Source organism: Acanthopagrus latus, chromosome 23, assembly GCF_904848185.1.
Source record: "Acanthopagrus latus isolate v.2019 chromosome 23, fAcaLat1.1, whole genome shotgun sequence".
NCBI classification, from domain to species: Eukaryota; Metazoa; Chordata; class Actinopteri; order Spariformes; family Sparidae; genus Acanthopagrus; species Acanthopagrus latus.
In genome coordinates this window covers 5,511,336-5,532,758 of record NC_051061.1, presented here as the reverse complement: position 1 = coordinate 5,532,758, position 21,423 = coordinate 5,511,336, and the positions used below count along the sequence as shown (strand labels likewise).

Sequence of the window (21,423 nt, the reverse complement as noted above, 5' to 3'; positions counted from 1 at the left end):
ACGAGTCTCATTATATTTGATTTTGCTGATTGAAAGCAATTGGTGTAATATATTTCACATATTTCTTTTTTTCTTTTTTTTTTTTTTTACAAGCGTCTGCCCTCGCTTTCTCTGAACTCCTATTGGTCGAACCCTTTGAATTCCCCAGGTGCCCCCGAGCTGTACTCAAGCATCGACACGTTCTGGATGACTGAGACTCGTCTATCCATCTAACCGACACTCCGGCCCCTGATGGGGTTTTCAAGGAACATTTAACGCTGCCGTGACGTCCAAAAGGTTCCTGAATGTCCTCTAACCTGCAGCACACCTGTCTCCTCTGAGCCGCTCCAGATTTCATGTCTTTTATGACCCAATAGCTATTTATTCCCACATGTGTTATTTCTGTTTCCGTGTCCTGGATGACAGGTACCTTGCTGTTTTGTTTTCAGGTCTTGGTCTTATTTAGACTATTCTCACAGCACATCTGAAGGTTGGAATTGTTAAGGGTTGCTGTGGACCACAGGGAGAATGAACAAAAAAAATTGTCTTTTCTCTCCTGCAGGAAAATGTTCATTGCAGATATGTTTGCTACTGGATTATTTTACATTTGTCATGCTTAAATTCATCCCCCACATGAGAGGTTTTCTGTTCTGTCTAACAAGAGTGAGGTCAAAGGTCAGAGCCCAAGGAGCTGCTGGGGACTCGGTGCCTTGCTCAAGGTGGACGCGTACTTACTTCGTACTTACTACTGCTTCGTTGTCAGTCTCATCCCTAAACTTAATCATGCTGCTCAATTCATGCATCTTTCATGCGACAGCCTGTTTTCGTTACGGCATTAATATGTTAAGGAAATGTATTTAAACATGAGACCGATCAAAACAGAAGTCAACAAAACAAAAACAACCACAGAAATGTCCTCTGGCTGTTGTTGAATGGATTCATGTGAGAAGTCAGAACCCTCAAATATGTCTCAGCTTACACATTAAATGGAAAATGGCTGACTGTCCCCCTGGCGCTGGCACACAGCGATGGGCCAAAGAATGACAGGGAGACAGGGAAGGAGAGCGAAAATACCGGTGAACGAGCGAGACAGTGCAACTTCTATTACAAGAACATCTATGACATCATGTTTTACTGAAATTCTTCTCTCCCGACACATGGGCTGCTGCCACGGAGCTGAAATGAGACCCAGATGGTGAGCAGGCCCGGCCTGGCCCAACCTGGCAACCCAGGGGAGGCGGGCGGCACATTCGCCGTCAGCAGAAACAGTGTCAGTGTCCCCGGGCAGACACATGGACAGAGACTGGGCCGACGCGGGGACACTGTCAGCCTGCATCCCTAAAGGCATCTTATGAGTCAAATAAGCAACTGTAAGCTAAACAGGAAGGCTGATCTTAGATGTGGCGTGGGTCTGTAAAACAGACAATGGTAAAAGTTCTGTCCTTGTACTGTGAGGGTCGGCCTTCCTCGTGCCTGTCTCCTCTCCTCTCTCTGAGCTTCTGTAATGTGAGTGGTTTGTAGTTCAGAGAAATACATGATGCTGTTTTCTCAAAGCACTGCTGTACTAACTGATGTGATGTGTCCAGTCCAGAGACTCACAGCAAAGGGAAACGCTGCTGACTAACTCGACTGATATAAAACACAAAAGAAATCGCAAGTCGCTTCACATGTGTTGCGATTGAGAGTGTGTAAAAACTAGATAGCGACTTAACAGAGAAGTTACCCTGACCCTAGTTAGCAGAACATAATGGATGAATGATTGAAACAGTTAGCTACAGGTAATGTATTAATGGTGTTGGTCAGCTAAAAGTAATGGATACATGGGTTGGTTAGCTAAAGGTAATTTATAGATGGTTTGGTTAGCTAAAGGCTACAGATTAATGGTTTTGCTTAGCTAAAGGTAACATGTAGATGGTTTTGCTTAACTAATGGTAATGTATAGATGGGTTGGTTAGCTAAAGGTAATGTATAGATGGGTTGGTTAGCTAAAGGTAATGTATAGATGGGTTGGTTAGCTAAAGGTAATGTATAGATGGGTTGGTTAGCTAAAGGTAATGTATAGATGGGTTGGTTAGCTAAAGGTAATGTATAGATGGGTTGGTTAGCTAAAGGTAATGTATAAATGGTTGAATTAATTAGCTGAAGTTAAGGGTTAATTGCTTGAAACATTAACGTGATGTTTGTACAAATGCAATTAATGAAACTAACATTGATTGTATGAATCCATTATTGCAAGAGCCACTTTCATATACTGAGCAATGTTAAACAAAATCAAAATTGAAATGAACTTCAGTTCACCTGACAGGGGTGGATAATATTAGGAAGCACTGCTCTCGACTCATTACACGACTTACAGGAGGCCAATGTTTAATTTCAACACAGAGGTGTATTAGTTCTCTCAAATCTCATCCATTATATTTAGAATCAAATCTGTCGGTTCATTAAAAATCAGTAAGCCTGTTTTTATATTCCACACTCTATTTTTGGAGCTGTTGGAGAGAGTGCCAGTATGAGCTGCACAGACTGGGAGCAGAGCCAGTCGGCAATTGATACAATCATATCCTAATTCAGCTACCTTGTGGGTGGCAAACACGTCGGCTCTTCCTCACAAAGATCTGTGTGTAGGTTTGATGAGCGCCAAAATACTTTGAGCAGAGCACCAAACAAAATGATCTCTACAAGAACAGACCTCGAGATCAAAGATTCGCAGATCTCCATCCCATGCGTGCCCTCTCCTCCATTTTCCGTCAAATCAAACACGTCTAAAGCCAGAGATACACCACTCCGTCATGAGAACAGACATGTGAAGGAGAAGATTCGTCTAAAAGCACATCAAAAGTGTAACAAAACAAGACTGATTGAAGCTCCAGCTGACTCTCGGCCATTATAAAACAGAACATCGCATGGCAGGGTGACAGCAAAAACAGAGCTGAAATTGAACAAACGTGCAAAATTACACATATGAGTGACTAAGGCTACCATTTTCAACTTGCCTCAAAACCCACTTGGCAAGCGCAAGTTTCCCACAGTTCCCTTCACAGCCCATCAGTCAGGCCGGAGAGGAGTGGGGGCCTGACTGTCAGGGGTCAGTGCTACGCCGAACACGGAGAGAATATGAAGCAGCTGCCTGGGACAGGAGAGCCTGACGTGTCACCATGTGTGTGTGTGTGTGGGTGTGTGTGTGTGTGTGTGTGGGTGTGTTTCTCAATCTTTTCCATTCATCTACATAAAAGATTACAGGTCATGGTCATACATTACCATGCATTAATGAATCACGCACATGTAGACCTTTTCAGGTTTTTTTTGTTTTTGTTTTTCAAAAATTACTGATTTAATAAAAAAAATTTTTTTGTAGTGACCTAACATTAAAAATGGCCAAATAAACAGCTAAATTAGACAAAATTCATTCCAAGCGCCTACAGCCAGCTGGACACTGGACCGGAAAGGCCCGTCATAAATAATGTGTCTCTTTTTATGTCTTTGTTGTGGTCATTTGTTATTTCTCAGTTCATTTTTTGTGTCTCTTTGTAGTCATTTCGTGTCTCTTTGTAGTCGTTTTGAATCTCTTTGTAGTCGTTATGTGTTTCTTTGCGGTTGCTTCCTGCCTCTTTGAGGTCATTTAGCAATTCTTTGTGATTGTTTTGTGTCTTTGTGGTCATTTTATGTCTGTTTTTGTAGTTGTTTCAAGCCTCTTTGTAGTTCATTTATTTTTGTGTCTTTGTTGTAATTAGTCATGTCTTTGAAGTCATTTGATAACTCTCAATTGTGAGTCTTTGTGGTGGTTTTGGGTTTCTTTATACACATTTTGTATCAGTGTATGTATTATGTAATTTGTGTATCTCTCTTTGTCATTTTTCATCTCTTAGTCTATTTTTATTTTTTTTATTTTTTTGGTCATTTTGTGTAATTTTGCTGTCATGTTGCATCTCTTTGTAATTTATAATCACTCTGGGTACCTCTCTATATTCATTTTGAATTTTATTTCACTTTGTGGTCATGTCTGGCTCTGGTTCTGGTCCCGGGGCTCCACCCATCAGTGCTGCTAACGACTCAAACAACCCATCATCTGCTGACTCTGGCAGGTGGCCAGTCAAGAAGGCCTGTGCCACCCCTGGGTCACCCCCTCTGGCTCCGGCCCTGGTTTTATGCACACATTTGTGATATGTGCAGGCTGGGCTGATTGGAATGTAAAAGCCGCTGCTGCCAACATAAATGCCTCTTGACAAACTGATGGCAGCCCTGCAGGCAGAGTCATGGGAAATTGACTTTGTCTCACTGCCTTGATGCCTGCAGCCAGTGAAGGAGAGCAGCTCCTCTCCCGTACCCACACCTCCCTCTCTCAGTAGGTGGATGTCCTACAGCAGGGAGGAGGAATCCAGACAGATCATTAGCACCAAACCACTCTGCATCCCCACTGCCAGGCCATATGGACCCACTGCTCAATTGAAACAACCCCTCCCCTGGGTCTTCTTCTTTTATGCTTTTAGGTGTCAGGCCCACCCTTATTATTTCCTCTTTGGAAGACATGCTCAGTCTGGCTTCTGCAGGGTTTTTTTGTTTTTTTGTTTTTTTGTTTTATCTGATGACACACAAAAAAAATAGAATAAAATAAAATAAAAGGCGAGACGGTGAAAGAGGGGCCTCCCACTGACAGCGAGATGGATGCCACCAGTGACAACCTTTTGTTTTAGTAAAATACACCGAGGTGCTGGCGGTGCAGAGGCAAAAGGCGGAGGCCAAGGGGGAACAACTTGTTCACTTGTTCCGTTTGGTTGAGCAAACCATGGCACTGTCGGAACTTGTTACTTTTCCAGGTTTGTTTCGCTGCAGCTCGGGGGGGTTGGGGGTGGTTGTGTGGTTGGGTGGGAGGCCTGAGCTGTTGATCTAAGCCCCCCCACCCTAACCCCGCTGAAAATAAGCATCACAGCAAATACACTCGCCGCGAGAATCCAATCTGGCTTCAGATTACCTCGCGCTTTTGTCCTCCTTCTCTGAGCGCTTTGCTGGCTCCAAAGTAGCAGTTTATACTCTACGTGCCAAAAATGTCAATAAAACCCGCCTTAATCGGCCATCCAATCTGTAATAGCACCTGCTTATGGAAACACAACACGCCCCTGCAGTCTATCTCCGCAGCTGCAACGTTTCCTTCCTACTACAGTCGGAAACGCGGGTCAGGGCGCAATTACGCATCGGGACAGGCGCACTGTGTTGGCTGAAATGACTTCCTGGCCTTTTTCTTTTCTTCAGAATGTCGATAAAAATCAAGGGGTCGACAAAGTGCACACACTGAACAAATACGTAGCCTCTGGAAAAATACAATTTAAAAAATGGGCAACAGCACTTTGGTTTTAATCCCCGCGGACTGTGTGCTGTGCGCTGTAACTGGCCTCGAATAATGATTATCACAAATCAGCTAAATTATGTGTGTTTAAGTGTCTTCAAACGGGCCGCTGTTTCATAAATATCACATAAATTTCAGTTAGAAAATTGAAGCACCGAATCCAACAATTATTTCATCCATTCGCAGTTAATTCGGGCCTAAATTCATCTGGTTGTATTTACGTTTAAAGCCTGAGTTTTATGTGAAGACGTGTCACTTTCTCCTGTGCCTGTGTGCAGTCTCGACATAATAAAAGGCAAAAAAATAAATAAATAAATCTCTTTGGTTGTCGAATGAGTCATTTCACCAATTTAATTAAGTTTGAACGTTTAATTTAATTTCTCCGTCTCTTCAATTTTTTTTAACAATCCGGATGGTTGTTTTTCTTTTTCTTTTCTTTTTTTCCCCCTTTTTCTTCCTTTTTACCGTTCAGGGTGTGATTTCAGCTCGGGGCCTCCTCCTCCTGCTCTGGGATTTATTTAGCCACAGCCAAATTAATTATCACCTCATTAAAAGTCAGATCCCCTTCCTGATAATCTGGGTTTACAAGCGCGAACATTTCTCCAGAATGAAATCGAGAGCGTTCACTTTCCAGATGAGAGTTGTGTGTGTGTGTGTGTGTGTGTGTGTGTGTGTGTGTGTGTGTGTGTGTGTGTGTGTGTGTGTGTTAGTGTTTTAAATGTCACTCCCGGAAAGGAAAAAAAAATGTTTTTAAAAAATCAATCAGTCAATCAAATTAAGGAACAGGCTCGTGCGTCATTTTTTTTGCGCGCAATGGCGGGACGCACCGATCACCACAATGTGATTAATTTGTGATACATTTTACACGAATCGAATATTATAATCAAGCGAGAGAGAGAGAGAGAGAGAGAGAAAAGTGAAATGATTCGGCAGGGAAGGACAAACGAGAGGGAGACTTACCCACACACTCGTTGGCTTCCCTGGCCGTGGCGCGCTGCCAGGGGCGGTCATAGTGGAAAGGTTTGCACCTGTCGCACTCCGGTCCCGCCGTGTTGTGTTTGCACTCGCACACCAGGTTCCCCTCTCTGTCCTTGACGCACTTCGAAGCGTGCCCGTTGCACTTGCACCGTCCTCCGACCTGCAGGTCCGACACCGCGTAAAAGTAGGAGTCTCGGGCCAGCTCCGAGTCGTCCTCGTTCTCGTCCCCGAAAGTGTGCAGCCGGCTGAAGATCACCTTGATGTCGGTGGCCGTCACCCAGTCCTGCAGCACGGGCGAGTTGTCGAAGTCGTGCGCCGACGGTCTGCCGTCCAGGGTGCTGAAGGCGATGAGTCCGCCTGTCAGAGGGTGCATGTCCGTGTGCGAGTCCGTGCAGATGGCCTCCTGCTCGTTCTGCTTGGTGATCGCCGCCTTGTTCTGCCTGTTGTACATTTTCTTGCACTGGGTGGAATAGTACTGGAACGGCACCCACGACTTGCCGTAGTCCATGGACTTGTAGATCGCCATCGACTCGGGTCTGGGTGAGCAGAACTGCAGGCTCACGTAGGTGACCTCGAACTTTTTGCCGAGCGACAGGGTGAGGGTGACGTTCTGCGGGAACTGCACGTAGTTTTCGGACTGCCAGCAGGTGAGGTTGTGCGGGTTGTTGAGGTCTGTCAGGTACGCGGGCGGATGGGACTTCTTGGGGTCCCCGGCGTCGCACGTGTGGCAGTCCCGGGTCCTCTCCTCGCCCTTCTCGGTCACCACGCAGTACCTGCCGGCGGGGCTGCCGCAGGTGCTGGACACGCGCACGTCCTTCCCGAACGCGGAGTTGACGAAGTCGGGGATGCACCTCCGGGGGTTCCCGTTCTCATCATAGCACGGGTCCGGGGGGGAAGACTGCGCGGCGAACATGCTGAGCCCGTACCCTCCGCACACCCGCTCCGCCAGCGCAGAAACTGTCACCAAGGTGACCCAAACCTCCAAAACCCTTTGCATTGTAATCCGTGCAGCGCGCTGGAGACAAAAAGAAAAGAAGAAGAAAAAAAGTAATGGAGACAAAAAAAAAAAAAAAAAAGAGCAGCAGAATTAATAACACGAGAATGAATGATGATGGTGGTGGTGAAGACAAGAGAGGAGAAGCAGGAGAATCACAGTAAATGATGCTCGGATGGGAAAACTTGGACGCACAACCATGCAAGAGAACTAGATGTGAATGAAATCATCTTACGAGGCAAAGAAAACTCCACCCAGGACACTACCTCCAAACAAACTGCTCAGTCTCAAAGTGTAGAACAACTCCTGAGAATTTGGGGGGCGGAGGGGGGGGAACCTATCCCGTTTACGCACGAACAACTACACCACCGGAGCCTTTTCCTCCGCTCCTTGGAAATCCCTAAATAAAAATAAGATATGGCAAAAGCCCAGCTGGCTCCGAGTCTCCCTTCTGCCTCTGTCCGTCACACCTCTGCCCACCTCTATCTCTGTCTGTCCCATTCCCTCTGTCTTACAACAGAGAAAAAGGGGCTCCAGTCATTCAGAGGAGAGAAGAGGAGAGGAGCCTCCTGAGCGTCTCTGCGGAGGGAGAGGGAGCGGCGACATCTTCCGGCAGCTCCTCGGTACTGCATGTTAGAAAAATACATACTCATATACTCAGGCACACACAAGCATGATGTTTAACCCCAACTGGGGAAGAATGTGTTCAACTAACTCAAGTATCACAAGTATCTTTTAGACTCAGTGTTAGGATTATAAACTGAGAAAAAAAAGCTCCATCCTAAATGTTAATTATTAAGAGTGTTTATGTTCAGAGTTAGAGAGCTGAGCCATCAGAGGACACGGACCTGTTGAGTGAGTGGTTGAAAGGCGAGATTCTTCAGCTGTTACTCACCTGTACGTGCAGTGAATCAGTCACACTCCAGGCTGGCCGGATGTTATTCCACTCTCTGCTGACTGACTTTTTTTTTTTTAAAGCTAGTCACTTGTTTCTGCACAGTCTGGTGTTTTAAATGTGTACACTGATGTCCCACTGCTGCACTGATGCACATACGTTCATTCATTCCGGTAAAAACACACATACCATTAAATAGACTACTACAAGTACAGAAGAGAGTAGATGATTAGGGTTATTATCAGCAAAGTGCACTCAATCTTACAGGTTATTATTGTTATTATATATTAAATTCACCCTTATGCATCTAATTTAATGTTGCAGATGTCTGATGATAGGCCTGCTTACTTCACACAATATATTTAGTAAATGGATCAACCTGTAGTCAGATCTGTAACAGTGCATCCTGTTTTATGAGTTAATCAGAGGTCTCGTATGTATGATCTTCTCCTTTAATGTAACTTGTAACGAGATACATAAGAGTTTAAGGAGCAGTTTCTGTGTTAATGTATCATCCCTGCTGCCCAGACGGAGCAGATGATGGATCGGGCAGACATGTCGCCCATTCTCCAGGACCAGCCCATCACCTCACCTCTTCCTCCTCCTCCTCCTCCTCCTCCTCTCCCTGCTGGGCTGGAACAGATCCCCCAGCACTGAGCATGAACCTGAAAACAGCCAGGTCGGAGGATGTGTTGGGTGTCGGCCAGGCCCTTATAGCATTAAGAGTAAGTCGCTTTCTGTGTTGATACATTTATTTGTCAGTGGTGGATGCTTTGTGGCAAAAGAAGGCAGAAAAATGTTGATGTGAATGTAAGATGACTTTGTTTTCCTGAGTGTAATCATGCACATCGTGTGTGAAGTGTCTGAACGCTGAGTGTGGTTCCATGTATGGGAGAAGATCATTATGGGTTCATTAAATGTCTCCACAGTACCTGCCGTATCAGTGTCCTGTGAACAGTGTCTGTATATCTGCAGCAGCAGCCGTCAGCCTCCCTGCTGCTCCTCCACACACACAGTACCACCCCGGTTCACCACACACACTCTGAACATCTCCACTGTTTGGTTGCAGCAGACAGCATGTTTGGTGCTGCTGGAGAAGGATAGCAGTGCAGGAACAGTTACACGTAAACTCTGACTTTCTCCTGCAGCTCCAGTTCAAAAGTCCCTTAGAAAAATGGGACATTTTAGAACGATTTAATGGAAAATGAAGCTGCGTGCCGCTGAAGCTCAGCTGGATATTTTGTGAGAATTTCAGGTATCAGGCTGAGAACAAGTATGTCTCAAAATTAAACAACACTGCAGGTTAATTACATATATACAGACAGAAAGATCAATTATCATTCATTTTAGTGTTAAGACAGTGGATCATCCCAACAGACCATTTGTTACTTGCAAAGGTGGATGCTACCTCATCTAGAAGGTGATGTGTAGTCAGCGAGAGGTGAAGCTCTGCTGCGTTATGGAGGACTGAAACCACCCGAATCAAAAACATAAAGAACAATGAATAAATGTTTCATTAAACTAATATGCCTTAAACTGGACCAAACATAAAATCAAAAGTAAATGGCGTGTGTATTTATTTCTGTTTGCATTATGGAACAAGAATGGATGGATTAAAACAAGGAGAGGAAACTGCAAAGAGAAAAGAAGACAGAAGTAAACATGTGAAAAAATGCAGAAATAAATATATACAATTTGAAATGAATAAATGAATACATGAACAATCAAACAGGAAAGCAAATAATTGAGTGAATGCATACAAAGGTAATTAAAACCAAAAGCAAATTAAAGCAGAAATATTTAATTATATCACATTTTATAAATGTATTTTTTAAGATGCAGGCACATCAGGCCTGAATGCTGCAGAGACTCTCCGGATGTGTTTTAATCCACACAGATGTGACGGCAGCTCATGGAGAGACTTCTTGTGAGGGGAAATCCTGACACCTGGTGGACACGTGACGCCATCGCACACGCGCACACACGCACTTTCTACTTGTTGAGGAAGTTGAGAGGATGTGAAATGCAACTGTGAATACAGAGCCGGCGCACAGAGTCAGTGTGACAAACAGTGTTACAGACTCGATCAGTGGTTTGAACAAGAAAAAGTTGTCTACTGTCCAGCTGTGGTGGATAATTGATCCAAGCATGAATGTCTGAACTAAATTCCATGGTCTTCAAATCAACAGCTGGTAAGATATTTGACTGGAAAAAAAAAAAGCAAATGATAACCTCATGGTGGCGCCAGAGGAAAAGCCAGAGAATCTCAATCATGGGAACCATGACAAACCCACAGCACAACAGCAAGAGACAGATTAACCACGCAAAGCAGGCAAAAGAAAAATGATCACAAAATCAAACCTCAACAAACACATTCTGAAATAAGAATGAAGAGAATAATCACATTTTGGAAATGTCAGCTGAAAGACAACCCAAGAGTTCCCAGCCCGGGTCTCAAACTGGGGCTATGTTTCTGTTCTGTCCTATACTGGACTCTTTTGTATGTCTTTATAACTTTTTCACCAACAAAAACATCTGAGAAGAAGTTTTTTTTTTTTTTGTCTCAGACAATGCTCTGATAAACCAAAACCAACAGATCAACTGATTTACAGCATACAACACTTGGAAGTGAACTATATTTCTCATCTAATAATCAATATAATGAGTAAAACAATATTTCAACTTTGGCTTCTGTTGATTCTCTGGCTCTAAAGAATAAAATCAGTGCAAATCATTACTACTACATTGTATGAATAAAGATGCAGACATTCAACAAACTAACTGTCTCATCGCCAAAGAGCAGTCATGTAGTTCTCAACAAGCTCTTGGTCACCAAAAAGAGTCTTGTGTAACCCGCCGTAGCGCAAACACTCCTTCAGTTCCTGTTTTGCCACGCATGCACTCTTGACTTTGTACTCGGAGGGTCTGTTTTTTAAAAAGGCACCAGCGCAGGAGGATGTGGTCTCTGTATTGTTTCCCTGAGCTGGTGTGCCTCAGCTGTGGTTCATCTGGGATGATCTAGGACACTGATAACTGCAGCTGCCGGTAAGTTTTACATCTCTTGCTGCTGATTGATTCTTCGTCTCTTTTTGTGTTTCAACGTGTTCCATGTGTCTGCCCGTCCCCCCGGCCCGTCTGCAGCCGGCCAGAGGTGTCGGTTTAATGCTTTTTACCATGCGGTACTTTCTCTTTTTTTCTGGCAGGAACAAGCCTCTGTTACACAATGTCCACCTAAACTAAGTGCAGCATGTTATTCCAGCTCTGCAGATTTCCTGTTCCCCTTCTTATACATGCTGCTTGGGTGATATATAATGTATTCAGAATTGTGCACCATAGATTTGTCAAGTACGGAGTATTAAGGTGCTGCAAAGAGCCTCAGCAGTATGATCACAGTTTCCTTATAGTCCCCGGGGCAGCTGCACATCTGGCATTTTCACTTCTAACTCTGATGCTTTCGTCTCTCCACTTATACGGTACATGCAATTAAAGCAACACTTGTGTTTAAGTAATCCTAAAGAAGCTACAGCAGAGATCAGTTTTTTTTTGCTGCATTGTGCCACTCACAGTGGGGTTTGCATGGCTGGGCTGGGAAACACTTGACAGCATACAATGGAGTAACACCTGCTTCCTCAGTATACAATTGACAGGCTTGCTTGCAGAGGCTGGGTATGCCATCTACTGCAGAGCGCAGAGCTGCCACCTGTGTTGCCCTGCCAAACATGTAACATGCCGACTATGCTGTGAGTGGATGGATGTAGTCTTTTTGTGGCGTTCAGGATTAAACTTCTTTTTTAAGTGATCAACTAAAACGCAAAAGTCTTGGTTGAATATCATGGCATAGAGAGTTTTATTAAATAACCAGCTGTCAGTACTTTTGATACTACCCTATTACATCCCTTCCCCTAACCTGGGAAAATACATTTAGTCCAGTTTGTTGCGCGGTCGACACACTTGAGCCCTGACAGCACTTGGCAATGACACGCAGGTGCAGGAGAGCCCACAGTGTGTGGGAATCTGAGTCACCCGTTGTGTGGTTGACCTTCACTGAACAGTTCAAACAAAGGCTGTGTGACACATATCTTAATGTCTCCTGCTGAATACAATAAAAACACATGTACAACCGCAACCAGTTTTCATTTTCTCTGCACCGCTTTACAAGCCGCTCTGTGCGTTAGCCAGCGGTTAGCTGACCTTTGCTGGCGTGCCCCTGTAACATTTACCAGTTTTTGCCGAAGCTAATGTTGTTTTTCTTTGCCGGCAGGATGTTTGGAAAAATTGTGAAGTATGTTGTTTGACAAGATTGAAAAAATGTTTTGAAATAGCAGTTATGATTTGAAGCTATATCCATATACTGAGTCGACACATCAACTAGCAGCTTACTTTACTGTACACTAGCCATAAGCTAACGTTAGCGGGCAATGGCACGGACAGTTTGTGGCGTTTGTATCTCCTCTCTGTGATGTTGTTTATGAGGTAAAGTACAATTTCCCTTCAAATCCAGGCGGCAGTCAACATAACAGAACATAAACACCCAAAAACGGAGCTCCCCGGATCTCTGCTGCAGTCAGGTTAATAGAGGTGAGGGGGAATCCCCTTTTTGATCCCTGAGGTTAAAAATAATCTCTGAGTTCTCCACCTATTGGTTAACAGGTTTGGATCAGAGCAGGATCTGAAGTGACTCCAGTTGTCTATGTTCCAGAGGGTCCAGACTCACCATGCAGCGAGAGTCTCCACAAACATATTTTGATTGTTTTGTTTTGAAAGAACCTCAATAGCTGCAGAAGTTACATTTTGTACATGTTATCATACTGCTGCAGCACTGTATTAACCCTCTGTATGAAACGCTCTGGTTTAGCTCCTGTTTCTTTAAGGCCCCCAGTCCTGCTCTGATTGGCCAGCTCACACATGCCTGTGCCAGCACAGCCAACAACAACAGAGCGGCTGTGCTACATCACTCCTTATGTGTTAAACTAGCCTCCAGGTCTGAAATCATGCAATTGTGTGACTCGGTGAGGTAGTGTGATGTCACAAAGTCACAGAATTAAAGGCGGGGCTACTGACATCAGAACATATAAAACACTGAAGGAGAGGGAAAAAACTCAAAGCATAATAGGATCTCCTTTAAGAATGAGTTGGAAACCACTGCTCCATGTATCCATTTGTAATACTTTGCACACACGCTTCACTGAGTGTGTGTTTCTGCTCGTACAGTCCCCCCCCGTCCGGTCTTAAGAAAACCAGTCAAAGCAGTAGTTTTCAGTCGCGCTTCCCGGAAGGCCTTTTCCTGTTTTGATGGGTACAGGTGACCCCAGCTTTCCACCCGTGTCATTGCACACATTATTCAGCGCTGGTCACAGTGACACATCTGCAACAGCTGGGCACAATAACAGCTTCCGTGTGCACGCTGACATCCTGGAGACCAAATATACCTCCAGGAAAAATATTTATACTCATTGAGAGAGGTGTCTGGTGGAGTTTCTCATCTTTTTAGATCACAATAGGCACTGAAACTGACCTCACTTACTTTTTTAAAAAACCTTTAATTATCACGAGTCAAATGTTGTTTACGACAGTGTCTGTTTCACCGTGAGGTCTGTGCGGCTTCAGTTGTTTGTCATCTAATGTGCACTCTAACCACAGGAGAGCACTCGGTGGGGTTTCGTTGGTTTAACGTAGGATCCTGTTATCTTTAACAAAAAAAAAAACCACTTAGGGACGTGTCTTCGCTTGTTAATAAGACCCATGGGCATCAAATAGGAAGTGGTTCTTTTGTTATATTCATTTCCATCCCACCTTTGAGTCATCTGAAAATCTGGTGTCAGCAGCTGATTTTAAGAATGAAAATGTAGAAGTTGTGGCTCCTGTTTTTGGCCAGCTCATCTCCGGTCCACTCGCACAGACTATGAGTCACTGGTTTTTGGTAGGAAGTGGCAGACTTTTTTTTTTTTTCTCTCTCTCAGCTGACGTCTTTGCTGTGGATGTATATGTGCTGGCACCTCTGCTAAGCACTTCGCTCTAGATTGCGCTCGATTGTCTGTGGAAGGGAACAATAATGATAATAACCCGGCGGCGAGAGCAATAACAGGAAGTTTGGACCACTAAAGAGACATAATTTATTGGTTTGCCGGAACACTATAATAGGGTGTAGCTCGCAGATATTCTGGGACTTCCTGGTGGTTTATCTTCTGTGTGTTTTTTGCGTGGATGTTGATGCCCCTGCAGAAGAGGATGGAGAAGACGGAGCAGAGCTCGTGCACAGAGGATCGTATCCAGCATGTCCTTGAGCGTTGCCTCTGTAACCTCGGGCTTGACACTCCTGACAAACAACTCTGGAATGGTAAGACCCACACCCACACTGCTTTTAACAACAACACAATACAGAGACCATGATGCTCCCACAAAATGTAGATCTGGAGTGAAGTAAAGATGATGTGTAATTGTTGTAAACAGTTTATCCATGTCTTGATACGCTGCTGCTGAACTTGACTGACATTGTAATTGAATGACAAAGGCACTAAGTAGATTTTCAACATTTTCAAAATAAAAGCCAAACGCACAATCTGCCCATCACATAGAACATGTTGTCCATCTTATAGAGTCGAATGGGAATTGAAAGTGGTGACACAAACAGAATGAGGGCTGTGAATCACGTAGGCTTACGCAAAACCCGATTTCGAAATACTTACCTAACTTAATTTAGCAACGAGGGAAAGTGGCGGAATCATTTTTGCTTTCATTCGGCGCCTCTCTGGCACGATAAACGTGTGCAGAAAATAGCATGTGTGCTGTCTGCCATCAGAATGAAACCTAGCGGGAGAAATAACTTCCTATTTGTGTGTTTCTGTGCGTCTGACTAGCCGGCCTGTGCATAAACCGCTGGTGTTTGGAGGAACTTGTGAAGAGAGATCCCCACAACTTCCTCATCCTTCTACAGAAAATACTGAGGAAAACAAAGGAGGTGGGGAGCTGATGAAAAACATCATTATCCAAGCTGTTGCGGTGCACTCCAGTGAATCACAGCGGGTTTCACTTCAGCTTTTTTCTGTCGTTCACAGGTGCTGGAGCGGTGTCGGTACGAGCTGGTGGTGCCCCTCGCTCTCCTGTTCTCGTCGACGCTCCTCAAAGTGAGTGGGTATTATGTAGAATCAAGGGACAGCTTAGGCGTGAAATATTTCTATTCTGATCCTTATTTAAACTGGTTAGTCATTTCAGTGCTGCGTCTTGTCAACGCTTTATATACAAAAAAGTATAAGAGTAATGCCATATAGATGATAAAAAAAAGAGCTTGATAAAGAATTTGTTAACCTTAAAGGATGAGTATACCCAAAAATGAAAATTTACTCATTAGCCACTCTCCTTCAGCTGTCCTGTGACGTTCCGGAAATGTTTTGCTGACTATTAAAAAATGTCACCTGACTTTTCATTGGATGACTGAATTTTCATTTCTTTGGCCGAACTATTCCTTTAACAAGCCACCGTTCTTGCTTTAGAAGTGTTAAAACGAGCTAGCGCAAGCATACAAGTGTTGCTCTTATCTTAGTGTATCGAGAGCTCCGATGAAGGACAGCAGATGGCTTTTGCTCCTTCTTGCAGGCTCCTCACGTGGCTCTGGAGAGCGGCGTGCTGCAGGAGGCCTACACGTTGTTCCACAGTTTCCTGTCCTGGCCCGAGCCTTGCTGTTCTGCCAGTAAACGGCTGCTGAACACCATCCAGCAGGAGCTCAGGGCGCCAGGTAACGCCGAGGTTCTCGTGCACGCGTTCATGTGTTAGAGTGACGGTGTGGGGGCAGTGTTTACCTGCTGAGATACACTGAAGAGTGTTTTGTTTTCAGGTATCTCATTTCAAAGGCTGGTGAGGACAGAGCAGGGGGTGTCACCAGAGGTCCACTGCTCTAAAACCATGTGAGTTCATCCAAACCTTGAACGATAGCTATTAAGTATGACCTGAAAACAAGCTATAAACATGGCTCCTGTTGTGTGTGTTTATTCCATCAGCACGGTGCTGTTAGTGAGCCAGGATGAGGACTTCCCGCCGGAGGTTCAGGCCGTCTCCGAGCAGCTGAGCAGCACCCAAACCTCCGGCAGAGACGTCGCTGTCACCCTCATCCTGCACGCCTTCCAGGCCGCCCTGGGCATCGAGCTCGACCTGCAGGCGCTCCACACTGCCCTGCAGGTGACCGACCGGCTCTTTTGGATGCACGATTCCTCTTTATTCATTCCCATTTCCTCCCTTAAACAAACTTCCTGCTCTTCCTTCAGGCGAAGCGGCCTCAGGAGCTGGAGCAGCTCACGGAGGCCGTGACTAACAGCATGGAGATGGCAGCGTCTACAGCAGATCTCAGCAGGGCTCGACAAGGTCTGCTCCACAGTATGGAGAGGCTCAGGGGAAGCCTCGCTGCTCCTGCTCCTGCTGAAGGTTGCCAAGACACTGGTGAGACTGGAAATATGAACGTAAAATGCCACAGATATAGACAGACTACATTCCATATTATTATAATAAAGGAAAGCACCTTGTTTCCCATTTGCCATACCTGCTTTTCAAGATTGATCTCTGACAGCAGCGCTTCCTTCATCTGAGTTTCACCTCCTTCTCCTCAGGGGCCGTCGAGACTTTCACTCTGCCCTTCCCCAAATGTCACATGTGCACCTGGGAAAACGACAACTTTGGTAATTAGTTAAATTTACAGTTAGCACTCTCAAATGCCTGTGTAATCAGCCCAACAGCCAGAATGAAATGTTGGCGTTTCACATTTCCGCAAAACACAGACACAATCAAATGTGTACACGTCATACGTATCATTTCAACAACACAATATATATAAAATCACACGTATATGAGTTGGCTTTCGTATGGAGGTGGAGTAAATGGCGGTCGTTGGACAGCTAGCATGAGACGGTTGCCACTGTTTGAAACTGTGTTTCAACATTTAAAAGCACTTAACTGCGTGGACATTTTCCAGCTGTGTAAGGGTCAACAAAACCAGATACTTTTGACAGGACATAAGGAGATCTTCCTGCCCTGTTAGTGGCAACAGGAGCATATTATTTTTTGGCAAGATGTCGAGACATCCCAAGCCATTTGTGTGGCGACAGAACCAGATATTTTAAGCCAAATCATGATCTTTTCCTAACCCTAACCACGTGTTTTCTGTGGCCAAACCTAACCAGATCATAAACACAGCATTGCCACCACACAGGATAGATAATTGAACCTCAACCAAAGTGTCCAAAATGCCCATGGTTTGCTAAAACGTACATTGCCATAGTTTATTCTGGCGACGGGGCTGGCTTCAACAATAAAGATCTATCTTTAACTGTTCATTGATGTTATTTTTCTGAACATTCATGCAGATTTTCTAAATCCCATTCTCGGATGTGAGCCCGAGCCGGACTCGCCTGCAGACTGTTTCCTCAAAACAGAAATCTACGTGGATGATAACAATGACACCAGTGTGGACGAGGAGGATGAAGTGGAGGGAAGCAAAGCGGATCACCGCATCTCCACCGCCTCCTCTTCCTCGAGGGATTCCATGTTTTCCAGCCACTCTCTGTCCTCCAGCTGGTCCGCGGGTACCACGCCGTCCGGCTCGTCGGGCGTGGAAAGCGACTTCAGTGAGGACACCACCCACGAGGACACAGAGGAGAAACAAGATGGTCAACCAAAGCCCAGAAAGAAACCCAAGAAGAAGTCCAGATCGCTCTTAGGCGTCGAGCGCTTCTCCATGCTTTTCAAGACCCCCCGCAGCCCCAGCAACTGCCGGCGTGTTCAGAGCATGGGCTTCCAAGGGGACATCAGCAAAGACTTTCAAAGAACTGGGTCCCAGCTCAAACACTCCAGGTCCCTGGGGAGACAAGTTCGTCGTCTCGATGCCCTCGATGCCGCCCCGGACCTTCTCTCCCCTCAGAAGCACGTGTGCGTGCGCAGGAGGCCGATCCTGAGCTGCGACGAAGGGGACGTGATGGAGGCGCCCACCCTGGTCAAAGTGGTGGTATTTGGCGGCGACAGAGAGGCCGGCAGGCTGGCCAGGGCATACAGCGACCTGCAGCAGAAGGAGAGCAAATGTCCCCGGCTCACCAAGACGTGCAAGCTGCAGTTTTACTTTGTTCCCACCAAGAGGAGAGCAACAGGAAGCCCAGGAGGAGCGCACACACCGACTGAAGGGCACATAGGAAGTTCAGCCAGAGTGGCTGCCCCTGGGGTGAGAACACCTGGCACCGTCTCAGCTGACTCAGCCTTTTAATGTCGCTTATACATTCGTGGATTCAGATGCTAATGCTTCAGTTATTAACCATAAATTAGCACAGTTTTTTTTTGTTTCCAGCTGATGTCAAATCTCTGTGGCTGGTTTTTCCTTTATCAGTTATTCAGTAATTAATAAAGGAAAAGCCATCAAGACTGCAGCTCAAGGTGGCCTGACAATATTACATCAGTGTATGAGTGATTTAGAATTTCAGGTTTAAGGTAGTTGTACCAATTCATCAAGTCCCTCACTGCAAACATGGCAATAAGTGTGACCAATAATGCTTTTCCAGAGGGTCAGAGGTCAGATGGTCCTCTGAGGGGGTCCACCTGCTGAACTGAACATGTCAAAAGACAAATTGCCCATAAACAGCTGACAGTTTTTACAGCCCGTCAAGTGATGCCTTGTTGTGATACAGTTAATGTTGTCATATTGTTGTAGGAAACTATAATGGTGTATAATGTATAATGAAATCCTTTAATCGAAGCATTAACACCTTTTATTTCCATATTCCTGTGCCAGGAGTGTAACGGCAGCCTAACGGAGGACAGCACAGCTGATATAGCCCAGATGCTGGGTTTGATCGACCCCTGGTACGAGAGGAACGTCCTCAATCTGCTCAGCCTGTCCTCTGACGTCCTCTGTCAGGTACCTTCCATACTGGCGTCATCACCTTTCTCTCGGACCATGCGTTCCCTAATAAATGGAGCGAGTTTCTGATGTGACAGCATCTTTCGGCGTCAAGCAAAGTGACAGCAAAGTGTAAACTGTATGAGCGTCTAAATTCAGCGACGGCAGAAACCTGCTCACCTCGCATACCACACATGTTTTCTCCTTAGACTGTATGAAAGTTTATCAGTCGTCGTCTTGAATCCTTGTGTGTTTTCTCTGTGAACCAGACCACCTGTAAAGAAGGCGACGTGTCAGTGAGCAACGGCGGCGCGGAGACACTTCCCCTGCTGGGCGACTTGGTGCTTTACTACTGTAGACATGCAGACCAGCCTGTTCTGGTGCAGCTCTACCAGGCCGAGGTGAGAGGCCACGCACACACACACACACACACACACACACAGCCACAGTCTCTCACTCCAGTGAATACCTGTGTGAAATAAGTTTGGTTTCTCCCTCCACACAGCTGACTCTGGCCGGAGGAGAGAGGCGGAGGGAAGTGTTTATTCACTCTCTGGAGCTCGGGCACACCGCAGGAACCAGAGCTGTTAAGGCCATGGGTGAGTCACCCTGTGACGCACCCAGACAGCCACAACAGCATGCAGACAAACACACACACTCACACACAAACTCACACAGACACACACACACACACACACACACACATATATATATATATATATATATATATATATATATATCTCCTAATATGTGCTTGTCTGTCTGTAGGCTCCGCCAGCAAAAGGTTTGGAATAGATGAAGAGCGAGAGGCGGTCCCTTTAACGCTGAGCGTCTCCTACAACAAGGTATTGTTCCTGCTCCGACACCCACAGATTTCCTGCCACACAAACAATAAAAATAACTTCACAGCTGGAGCTATTTCTAAATCTGCCGCGTCCACGCCCGATTACAGGTGGCTGTTAGTGGGAGGAGTCAGTGGACCCAGACTGACACCATGTGCACGTCGATAAATCTTTGCAAAGCCTGCAGGAAGCCAGAGCAGCTGGGTGTGTGACAGTGACAGCCCCAGCCTTTCAGTCATGTGTTTCTGTGTCTGCGCCATGATTTTCTAACCAAATCCTCTCTGTTCAGATTCAAGAATAGAAAGCCTGCAGTTGACAATGACAGAGGTCCTGAAGAGGCAGTGCTCCAAGTCTAAAAAGGGCTACAACCAGGTGATGGGCGTATTTTTTTCAAATCAAACACTAAATATATTCTCATGAGACACCGCCTCCTCACACTCCTCCTCCCTCCACAACAGCACATCTCCATATTGGAGGTGAAGGTGGACAAGGTGCAGGTGGTCAGCGGAGAGGAGGGGACGACTTTCGACGTGTGTCTGGATCAGGACGAGAAGAAGTTCATCCAGAGCGTCACCAGGTACAGGATTTGTCTCAAACGCCTTAATCAGTCGACATTAGTCTGATGTCTCTGTCTTGGTTTGATGGTTCTACCATTTTGAGGCAAAGTTTACGTCTGGTTCACAGGCTGCCTCACATTATTTGAACTTACATGAAACCATCTGAGGTGCCTCTCTGATGTCAGTGCGGCGTGTGTTCTGTATCTGCAGGTGCGAGGTGTCTCTGTGCTGCAAAGCAGGAAGCAGTTCAGACTGGAGGTCCTACAAGCCCTTACCTGGCCAAGTCCAGCCTCTGCACCCGTCCTACTGCTCTCTGCTCTGCCTGCCCATCACCTCTTTCTCCGCCTCGTACCCGTGACGCACTTTTTCGACTGAGCTGATATAGAACGACTCCCGCAGGGACGTTCAATCCAAAGCAAATCAGGGTGCAGACTATGCAAACTGGATAGAGATTGAAAAAGAAAGCAGAGATAAAAGTTGCACAGGGTTACAATTTATCGACCCACAAATATGTGTCAAGGTGTGTCACATTGTGAACTGTTGGCACGACAAGCTACTGTTTTCCTCCTCCTCATATCTTCGATCACTGTGGTAAATGGAAGATTTAGCGATTGTTAAAACAAAGGTGAATGTTGCATTGCGCATTCATTGAGTAATTGTCAAGTTTTAACGCGTTTTTTAAAGGAATGTTACCCATCAAGCGTGTCCAATTATCTGCTGTCAAAAGTGTAAAACTGTTTACTTGATTACCATTGTGTACGTTCTGTTGATCCATGACAGAGTAAAAACTTTTTTTTTTCCTTTACATAATAAGATAAGCTATTTATTTGTGAAGTGATAGCACTGGATACACGTTTTGTTTTGTTTTTTTAAGAAAATACATTTCATTTTGTTAACGTGTCACCAAATTGAAATAAAAACACACCAGCTTTGTTTGTTATTTGATCTTGTTGTTTAGGTGACTGAA

At 45.3% G+C, this 21,423-nt stretch overlaps 2 protein-coding genes across 3 annotated transcripts in view; one reads left to right on the top strand and one right to left on the bottom strand.

Moving 5' to 3' along the window:
- ntn1b (netrin 1b) overlaps window positions 1-7,906 on the bottom strand; it is a 45,340-nt gene extending 37,434 nt beyond the window's left edge. Inside the window, exons 1-2 of one of the 2 annotated variants that reach the window (XM_037089194.1) lie at window positions 7,528-7,906; window positions 6,281-7,313 (exon numbers count right to left, since the gene is read on the bottom strand). In XM_037089194.1, coding sequence (XP_036945089.1) covers window positions 6,281-7,295 — 1,015 coding nt within the window. In that variant the 5' untranslated portion in view covers window positions 7,296-7,313; window positions 7,528-7,906. The remainder of the gene's footprint in view (window positions 1-6,280; window positions 7,314-7,527) is intronic. The other variant, XM_037089195.1, reaches the window with a different exon arrangement.
- A 6,229-nt stretch (window positions 7,907-14,135) lies between these two features.
- Window positions 14,136-21,396, top strand: LOC119014211 (phosphoinositide 3-kinase regulatory subunit 5-like). Its single transcript, XM_037089188.1, has 17 exons — window positions 14,136-14,524; window positions 15,045-15,145; window positions 15,243-15,311; window positions 15,781-15,919; window positions 16,019-16,088; window positions 16,182-16,359; window positions 16,446-16,617; window positions 16,785-16,853; window positions 17,538-18,385; window positions 18,950-19,075; window positions 19,327-19,458; window positions 19,563-19,656; window positions 19,826-19,902; window positions 20,010-20,103; window positions 20,189-20,271; window positions 20,358-20,476; window positions 20,667-21,396. Exons 1-17 carry the CDS (start codon window positions 14,392-14,394, stop codon window positions 20,812-20,814), a joined length of 2,652 nt encoding a protein of 883 aa, XP_036945083.1. The 5' UTR covers window positions 14,136-14,391; the 3' UTR covers window positions 20,815-21,396.
- Window positions 21,397-21,423: the final 27 nt, after the last annotated feature.